Source organism: Theropithecus gelada, chromosome 6 (assembly GCF_003255815.1).
Source record: "Theropithecus gelada isolate Dixy chromosome 6, Tgel_1.0, whole genome shotgun sequence".
Classification (NCBI taxonomy): domain Eukaryota; kingdom Metazoa; phylum Chordata; class Mammalia; order Primates; family Cercopithecidae; genus Theropithecus; species Theropithecus gelada.
In genome coordinates, this window is record NC_037673.1 from 134,655,493 (window position 1) to 134,665,445 (window position 9,953).

At 48.8% G+C, this 9,953-nt stretch overlaps 1 protein-coding gene across 2 annotated transcripts in view; it reads right to left on the bottom strand.

The window, feature by feature from the left end:
- The window catches only part of GFRA3 (GDNF family receptor alpha 3), a 27,847-nt gene extending 24,746 nt beyond the window's left edge, over positions 1–3,101 (bottom strand). For both annotated transcript variants that reach the window (XM_025388253.1, XM_025388252.1), the window contains exon 1: positions 2,580–3,101. In XM_025388253.1, the coding sequence (XP_025244038.1) occupies positions 2,580–2,679 (100 nt within the window). In that variant the 5' untranslated portion in view covers positions 2,680–3,101. The remainder of the gene's footprint in view (positions 1–2,579) is intronic.
- Positions 3,102–9,953: the final 6,852 nt, after the last annotated feature.

The following is a 9,953-nucleotide window of genomic DNA, read 5'->3' on the forward strand; positions in this document are numbered from 1 at the left end:
TTTGAGACGGAGTCTCGCGCTGTGTCACCCAGGCTGGAGTGCAGTGGTGCGATCTCGGCTCACTGCAAGCTCCGCCTCCCAGGTTCAGGCCATTCTCCTGCCTCAGCCTCCGAGTAGCTGGGACTACAGGCGCCCGCCACCACGCCCGGCTAGTTTTTTGTATTTTTAGTAGAGACGGGGTTTCACCATGTTAGCCAGGATGGTCTCGATCTCCTGACCTCGTGATCCGCCCGCCTCGGCCTCCCAAAGTGCTGGGATTACAGGCTTGAGCCACCGCGCCCGGCCTTTTTTTTTCTTTTTTTTTTGAGATGGAGTCTCGCTCTGTCGCCCAGGCTGGAGTGCAGTGGCGCTATCTCGGCTGCCTGCAAGCTCTGCCTCAGCCTCCTGAGTAGCTGGGACTACAGGCACCCACCACCACGCCCGGCTAATTTTTTCTATTTTTTAGTAGAGACAGGATTTCACTGTGTTAGCCAGGATGGTCTCAATCTCCTGACCTCGTGATCTGCCCATCTCGGCCTCCCAAAGTGCTGGGATTATAGGTGTGAGCCACCGCGCCGGGCCAGTATTTTCTTAAAGTTGTAATTAGTGGCCAACATTTAAAAATCAGATTTTAGGCTGGGTGCGGTGACGCACAGCTATAATTTCAGCACTTTGGGAGGCCAAGGTGAGCAGATTGTTTGAGCCCAGTATTCAAGATCAGCCTGGGCATCAGAGATGGCAAAAACCAGTCTCTACAAAAAATACAAAAATTAACCAGGTGTGGTGGCACTCTCCTTCAGACCAGCTACTGGGGAGGCTGAGGCAGAAGGATGGCTTGAGTATGGGAGGTCGAGGCTGCAGTGAACTGGAATCACACCACTGAACTCCAGCCTAGGTGACAGATTGATACCCTGTCTCAAAAAAAAAAAAAAAAAAATCAGATTTCAAATAAAACTATTAATTTCCAATTTGTCTTGAAAAATGGAAACACTTGGGCCCACATGTAACAGGTGGAGTTGAGTAATGACTGCCCCCTTCTGACAAGTCATACCTTTTCCAGCTTGTTATAGTCCATACCACTCTCCATTACTTGCCCCACCTCCTCATTTATGCAGCCACTGCCACGTCTATTTCATACTGATTTGTTAGCAACCTGGTTTTGTAACTTTGTTTTCTGCTTCTTGGCTCATCAGAGAATGAGTAGCTACAGAAGGGGTCAGATCAGGCTATGCCTTAGGGCACAAGATCCTCATTTGTTTCTCATCAATGAGGCCCACAGCCCAGGTACCCATTTTATAGATTGGTGAACAAAGAAAAGTAATGTGCACCAGGGGATGTAGCAAGTCAAGACTGAATCAAGGCTAGAACCCGGGACTCTAGCCTCCTCTCTACTTCAGAAGGATTTTCAGTACATGACACCACTTCCCTACGAATCGGAGGTCTCCTATATGCTTGGCTTTTAGCAGGCCCTGAGCAGTGGTATTTTCCACCCCCAAAGCCCTCTGTTGGTCTGTGCTCTTGAAGAGCACTTGGCTCTACATGGCACCTCCTAGATGACTGTTTTATGGATTTTCAATGAGGCCACTTAACCAGAAGTCATTGCTGTCAAGTATTACTGTGGAAAATAGATCTGTCACCAACACTGGATCATTTAATGAGAAAGGTGTTTAATGTTTTCCCCTGATCCTGACATGCAGCCATAACCTTTAGGATTAGTGAAATTTCCTAGGCAGTCAAATCAGACTGGTGATGTCTTGCTGCCCTGACTTACTGATGTTGGCAGGTGGACAGACCAGGGTTTTCCCTCCTTCCCTCCATATCTCTCTCAAGGCAGCATTTCTACAGCACTGCCTTGTGGACTGAGGTCTCAGGGCAGTGTGGTGGTCTCTCTGTCTTAGGAGTCCCTTCATTAAGTCTCTTAATAAGATTCCACACACCCATACCACTCACGAAGACCATGAGCCTTCCAGGGATCTCGGATCCCACACTGTTCTTCCTTGGGGGAGTGGCCTGTTTCTAAGACCAGGCCTTGAACTACATCTACAAAACATCTATTGTGGATTATTTATTATCCAAGGGGCAAGTCACTGTGCTAGACGGCTTCTGAGCCCTGCTATTATAGAAGGTCATCAAACAAGTCAGTTCTAACAAACTTCTTTTTCCTCACCTGTACCTAGTTTCTTCCTCAGTCCTTAAAGCAGATGGAAGAGTTAAAGTCCACGTGGAGCAAATGACACTGTTTCTGATTCTCCCTGCCTCCTAGAGACGCTGTCTTGGTAATGACCTGGCTGTGGGTTGTTCTGTGACTGTGTAGACCTACTTCAAAAGAGGGAATAGGCGGGCGGGGGGAAAGGGGCGAGGAGGAGATGCTTGGGTGACCAGGCCATTGCTGGCACTCAGTCTACCTCAGTTCGCACACTGTGTTAGGTGTGACCTCAGCCCCTTGCAGGCACCCTGCGCTTCCTGCTCCAGTTCCCCTGGCTCGGCTCGGGTGCACCGGGAGGCTGCTGCGCCCTCTCCGGGCAGGTGCCCCGGGCTTCGCCTACACCTCACCTCCCCCTCCCCCTGCACCCCCGGCCGGTGCGCGCTCCGACACTCACCGGCTGCGAGAGGCAGCGGCGACGGCGGCAGCAGCAGCAGCAGCAACAGCAACATCAGGACTACGGGAGGCAGCGGTCGCGGGCTCGGGGGGCGCACCATGGCGAGCTGTGGGCGCCGGGCTCCGCGCTCCCCTCGCTCCTCCGCTGGAGCTCTGTGAGCGGGGCTCCCCCGGCCGGCACCTCCCACTCCCGCCCTCCCGCGCGACGCACACACTTTCCCACCAGGGTCCTGGGCGCCGCCCTCCAACTCCGAAGCGCGCGACCGCACCACGCCCCTCCAGCGCTAGACCGAGGGACGAAGCGGGTGGGGGCGAGGGAGGGCCGGCGCCCCGGGAGCCGCCGGGCTGGCGCGGAAGAGGTTGCTCTTCCGAGGCGGCCCACCTGCCGTCTGCCAACTTCGCCTAGCAAGACACTGTGGAAGCTGCCGCTGGAAACTCGCCATCTAGGGGAACCAAATATTTCTCCAAAAAAAGCACCCTTTCTCACTTTCCGGATTCCACTCACCCACACATCACAGAACAGACACTACCACAAAAGAGATTTTGTAACAAAACTTGAACAAGCCAACACAAGGGCACTTGCATTTCTAGTATTTGTTTTTCTTAGAATTGGCACATCTATGATCTCGTTTTTCCCCTCCTAAGTGTCTTCTGGGGTAAGACTGGGGGCTATTAAGCTCAAGATTCTGCAAAGATGGGTCACAGACAGGTGGAATGGCTTTGCCGGGGGAGCACACCTGGGGCATTAGATTCCAAAATTCAGCCCCGATGGTGTCATGAGGGAAGATGCAAAGATTAAACCCTCCACTAAATAGCAGAGATTTCCTTGGACCAAAGCTCACTAAGGAAGGTGCCTGGAGAGACCAATTAGGAACCCATCCTTTTCACATGATGACAGTTTCAGAGAGCAAGCTGCTCTATCAGGATTAAACAACTAGATAGAAACACATCTGTGCCCAGAACACAGGACGTCTACTCATAAGGATAAGGGTATTTATTGGGCCTAGGTCAATAAGATCCCAGGATCCCACAAGATCCCAGGATAAAGCCAGAAGCAGAATGGCTTGGAAGAATGAGCAGTGCATAGAAAGAGAGAAGGAGAAGAGGGTGATGAAAGGAAGTGGAGGGTTTCATCCCCTAACCCTCTAACTTGACCCCCTCCTTACTTCCACAGCCAGCCTGGCAGAGGGCCAGCGGGGAGTACTGAGAATTGCAATATAAACCTCTGAGATTTATTGGCTGCTGCTTCTGAATATGGCCATCCTGCTGTGGCCTCTGGGGGGCATTTGCCGATGTAATCAGCCCAGAAAGAGAGTCATTCCAGCTGGGGGTGTAAATCACCCTTGGCAAAGCTAGGAGAGAGACATGTGGCCCTAGATAAGGAAGGAGACTGATGTGGCCTCTGTGCCCTTCCCTCCCTTCTCCTGCCCAGGGGGTGCTGGTTCCTGAGCTGTAATGCACTTTAAATGGAGTTTGTCCTTCGTTTTAATCTATATCTGCCCTGCCAGTTTTATAGAAGAGCTGTAAAGTGAACATCTGGCTACTCAGCTTTTGTACAAGGCCTGTTTTCCCCCAGCTCCACCCTACCTCCATGTGCCTTTCCCAAGCCCTCCTCTCCAGAAAGGTTAGGGAATGTGAAGCTGGGGGGCTACCATTAAAGGCCCCATGATGTCAGGTCCTCCACCTCACCACCAGAGAGAAATAAGCTCCAGGCACCTAATTTTCTCTCACACCTGTTCTTACAGGCAGACAATTGTTTTCTGTTTTGTTTTGTTTTTTTTTAACTGACAATACTTTAAAAAAGGAATTTATAAAGCAGAAAGTAACAATTTCAGGCTGGTTGGGATGATAGGAAAGGGCTGAGACCCATGAACCAACAAAGATGTGAGGTGGTCAAGGGGTGTCTCCTCTGCCCTCCCTCTCCTCCAGCCACCAAACCAAATCAAGTTTGGGGCAGGAAGAGAGTTTGGGAAAGGAAGTTTGCTCAGGGTGCCTACTCTGATGGATACTCAGTGTCTATTCCAGGGCTGTCCCCACAGAATAGACCAAGAATACAGTGTCAAGCTGATGGGCTGGGAGCAATGAACAATCCCACCTGTAACAGGCCAGCCTTTTCATGAGAGAAAATGAAGTGCCTGGTGCATATTTCTGTCTGGGTACAGGGGTGGAGAGCCTGACATCACTGGGCCTTTAATGAGGATTGGAGAAGCCTCTGCAAATAAATATGACTCCAAGACTAATATTGACAACCCTCCAGCACACCCTCTCCACCAACCATGTCCTCTGTGACTGCCAACACCTGCTAGATAAGCACCATTGCCCCTTGGGGACAATGACAAATGAGCCAGTCCTTTCTACAAAGATGATGTTACTCAGCCATCATTCAATTCAATAATGTCTTTTGAGACTGATTACGAGTCCAGCTTTATGCTAGGTGCAAAATGATTAAGACACAAATCCTGCTCAGGGAGGGCGTTACAATCCACTGATTGCACCTCAAATGCCCAAAGACCCTGTATCTTATTCCACTTTCACTTGTAATCTCAATTTTCTCCTCTTATGGACAGATTACATGGATTCTACCTTCTGTCAAGTCCTCTCTTTCTCCATTGAGCTTTAATTCTTTCTGCTATCCTAATCCGGGATGTTAGCAGTATAATAAAGAGTTAAGACCACAAGCTTTACAGACTGCCTAGATTCAAATGCTGACACTAGCTGGGTGACCTTGGGCAAGTCACTTAATTTTTCTGTGCTTCCATTTCTTCACCTGTAAAATTAAGGATAATAGTATCTATTTCACATAACAGTTGTGAGGATTAAATGAGTATAGTATTTAAATGAAGGTGTAGGCCAGGCACGGTGGCTCACGCCTGTAATCCCAGCACTTTGGGAGGCCAAGGTGGGTGGATCACTAGGTCAGGAGTTCGAGATCAGCCTGGCCAATATGATGAAACCCCATCTCTACTAAAAATACAAAGATTAGCCGGGCATGGTGGCACATGCCTGTATTGCCAGCTACTCTGGAGGCTCGGTGGGGCAGGAGAATTGCTTGAACCCAGGAGGTAGAGATTGCAGTGAGCCGAGATTGCACTCCAGCCTGGGCAGCAGAGCGAGACTCCGACTCAAAAAAAAAAAAAAAAAAAAAGGTGTAGCATTATACCTGGCATATAGCAAGCACTGAATAAATGTCATCCCAGGTAGCATGCAGGAGTTAATTATTCTGTGTGTGAACTTGGCCAGACCCCACCACCTGACCTGCTGATTTGGAGCTGGAAGTGGCACTTTTTGGTCCTTTTGCTGAGTATACACTACTAGAGCAGAATGCTTGTCGGGATGGAAACAAAAAGAACCATTTTCTACTTTTCTACCTTGTCAATTTCTTGAGGGCAAGGACTGTGTCATATTTTAATAACTGTGATACTCAGAACTGACAACTCCAGATGCATATGTTTAAAGGAATTGGTGTTTCCTTAACCTATGCCTGAATAGAACAGGGAGAGAATTCCCCATGCCTCCTACTTTATACTCCTGATAAAGAAAAGGAAATATTCCTCCTTAATACAGTTTGGATATTTGTCCCCGTCCAAATCTCATGATGAAATGTAATCCCTGATGTTGGAGGTGGGGCCTGGTGGGAGGTGTCTGGACCATGTGGGCGGATCCTTCATGAATGGCTTGGGCCATCCTCTTGGGGATAAGTGAGCTGTCACTGAGTTCACAAGTGATCCAGTTATTAAAAGTATGTGGCACCTCCTCCCGTCACTCCCTCCCTCTCTTGCTCCTGCTCTGGATGTGTGACATGCCTGCTTCTCCTTTACCTTCTGACATGATTGTAAGCTTCTGGAGGCCTACTCAGGAGTTGAGCAGATGCCAACACCATGCTTCCCATAAAGCCTGCAGAACCATGAGCTAATTAAACTTCTTTTCTTTATATTATTGCTCAGTCTCCCAGGCAAGCATGGTGGTCAGTCAGGCATGGTGGTATGGGCCTGTAGTCCCAGCTACTTGGGAGGCTAAGGCAGAGGCTGCAGTGAGCCAAGATCATGCCACCGCACTATAGCCTGGGTGACAGAGTGAGACCCTGTCTCAAAAAAAAAAAAAAAAAAAAAAGCCCAGGCATGGTGGCTCACGCTTGTAATCCCAGCACTTCGGGAGGCCGAGATGGGCAGATCATGAGATCAGGAGATCGAGACCATCCTGGCTAACACAGTGAAACCCCGTCTCTACTAAAAATGCCAAAAAACCAAAAAAAAATTTGTCCGGCTAATTTTTGTGTTTTTAGTAGAGACGGGGTTTCATCGTGTTGGTCAGGCTGGTCTCGAACTCCTGACTTCAGGTGATCTGCCTGCCTCGGCCTCCCAAAGTGCTGGGATTACAGGTGTTAGCCACTGTGCCGAGCGAAACTCCATCTTAAAAAAAAAAAAAATTATTCATAGAGACAGGGTTCCACCATGTTGCCCAGATGGTCTTGAACTCCTAGGCTCAAGTGATCCTCCAGCCTCGGTCTCCCAGTGTTAGGATTACAGGGTATTTCTTTTTTTGTTTTTGTTTTTTTTGAGAGGGAGTCTCGCTCTGTTGCCCAGGCTGGAGTGCAGTGGCGCAATCTCCGCTCACTGCAAGCTCCGCCTTCCGGGTTCACGCCATTCTCCTGCCTCAGCCTCCTGAGTAGCTGGGACTACAGGCACCCGCTACCGCGCCCGGCTAATTTTTTGTATTTTTAGCGATGGGGTTTCACCGTGGTCTCGATCTCCTGACCTTGTGATCCGCCCGCCTCGGCTTCCCAAAGTGCTGGGATTATAGGTGTGAGCCACCGCGCCTGGCCTACAGGGTATTTCTTTATAGCAATGGAAGAATGGCCTAATACATTCCCTTCTCTATGGCAGAGGTCACCCAGGTCCTGGGCTGAGATTGACAAAGAGCAGTTTCAAAAAAGTTTTTTTTAATGTATATTTTTTGAGACAGGGTCTCCCTCTGTCACTCAGGTTGGAGTGCAGTGGTGCAATCTCAGCTCACTGCAACCTCCACCTCCCGGGTTCAAGCAATCCTCCCACCTCAGCCTCCTAAGTAGCTGGGACTACAGACATACACCACTGCACCTGGCTAATTCTTAAACTTTCTGTAGAGACAGAGGTCTCACTATATTGCCCAGGCTGGTCTCGAATTCCTGGACTCAAGCAATCCTCCCACCTCGGCCTCCCAAAGTACTGGGATTATAGGCTTAAGCCACCGCACCCAGCCTAAGAAGCAGGTTTTTTGTTTGTTTGTTTTTGATACAGAGTCTCGCTGTTATCACCCAGGCTGGAGTGCAATGGTGTGATCTTAGCTCACTGCAACCTCCACCTCCCGGGTTCAAGCGATTCTCCTGCCTGAGCCTCCTGGTAGCTGGAATTACAGGTGCCTGCCACCACTCCTGGCTAATGTTTGTTTTTTCATTTTGTTTTTTGTTTTTGAGACAGACTCTCGCTTCGTCACCAGGTTGGAGTGCGGTGGCCCGATCTTAGCTCACTGCAACCTCCACTTCCTGGGTTCAAGCAATTCTCCTTCCTCAGCCTCCCGAGTAGCTGGATATTTTTAGTAGAGACGGGGTTTCATCATGGTGGCCAGGATGGTCTCGATCTCCTGACCTTGTGATCCACCCGCCTTGGCCTCCCAGAGTGCTGGGATTACAGGTGTGAACCATCGCACCTGGCCTAATGTTTGTATTTTTAGTAGAGACCAGGTTTCACCACATTGGCCAGGCTCCTCTCAAACTCTTGACCTCAGGTGATCCGCCCCTCCTCAGGCTCTCAAAGTGGGATTACAGGCATGAGCCACAGTGCCCAGTCTCGAGAAGTTTTTAGCTCAAAAGACTTCTGTTCAATATCACTTGACCTCCTGATGAATAAATACCAGTGCAAGGACACCAATGCTGAGCACACTCCCTACATAGCCTCGTATTGAGGTCTCTGGGCTAGAGTTTTAGTGCCTGCTCTTATCCTTATCTCTTAAGCCAAAGCAACCCTTATGACCCTAAATTCTCAAGAGCTTACCACTGAGGCTTTTATAGATTTAACACCCACTACAGTGCCAACTCTGGAAAGGCACACTGGTTTTTGTTTTGTTTTGTTTTCTTTTCTTTTAGACAGGGTCTTGCTGTCATCCAGGCTAGAGTACAGTGGAGGGATCATAGCTCAATTCAACCTTGACCTCCTGGGCTGAATTCATCCTCCTGCCTGACCCTCCCCAGTAGCTATGGCTACAAGTGTGCGCTACCATGCCCAGCTAAGTTGATTTTTATTCTATAGAGATGGGGTCTTGCTATGTTGCCCAGGCTGGTCTTAAACTCCTGGTCTCAAGGGATCCTCCCACTTTGGCCTCTTAAAGTGCTAGGATTACAGACGTGAGTCACTGCGCCTGGCCAGACATACTGTTCTTTGATGAATGTTTGGTAACAGCAAAGTCCATGAAGTGGACAGGCTCTGGAGCAATACCGTCCTGTGTCAAATCCCTACTCCACCATTAATTAGCTTTGTGATCTTAAACAAGTTACTTGGCCGGGTGCAGTGGCTCATGCCTGTAATCTCAGCACTTTGGGAGGCTCTAGTTGAAGACTAGAGCTCAGATTGCCTCCATGAAAGTTAGAAGGGAGAGAGCTGGGCACAGTGGCTCAGGCCTGCAATCCCAGCACTTTGGGAGGCCGAGGTGGATGGATCACAAGGTTAGGAGTTTGAGACCAGCCTGGCCAACATGGTGAAACCCCGTCTTCTACTAAAGATACAAAAAATTGGCTGGGCGTGGTGGCACACGCCTGTAGTCCCAGCTACTCAGGAGGCTGAAGCAGGAGAATTGCTTGAACCTGGGAGGCAGAGGTTGCAGTGAGCCTAGATAGTGCCACTACACTCCAGGCTGGTAACAGAGCAAGACTCTGTCTCAAAAAAAAAAAAAACCCAAAACAAAACAAAAATTAAAATTAGAAAAAAAATACAAAAATTATCCAGGTGTGGTGGCAGATGCCTGTAGTCCCAGCTACTCGGGAAGCTGAGGTGAGAGGATTGTTTGAGCCTGGGAGGTGGAAGTTGCAGTGAGCTGAGATCGTACCACTGCACTCCAGCCATGGCAACAAGTGAGACTCTGTCTCAAAAAATAAAATAAAATAAAATAAAAAAGAGTTAATCCCTCTGTTCCTCAATTTATTTATCTTCATAAAGAAATGCACATAATAATGAATACCTGTCTCACAGACTTGTTGTGAAAATTAGTGTATGTGTGTGTATATATATATACACACACTCATACATATATATACTCATACATATATATATGAGTTTAGAGATAGTCTTGTATGCAGTAAGCACCTGAAAAATGTTAGCTACTATTGTTATTCCCAAAAATAACA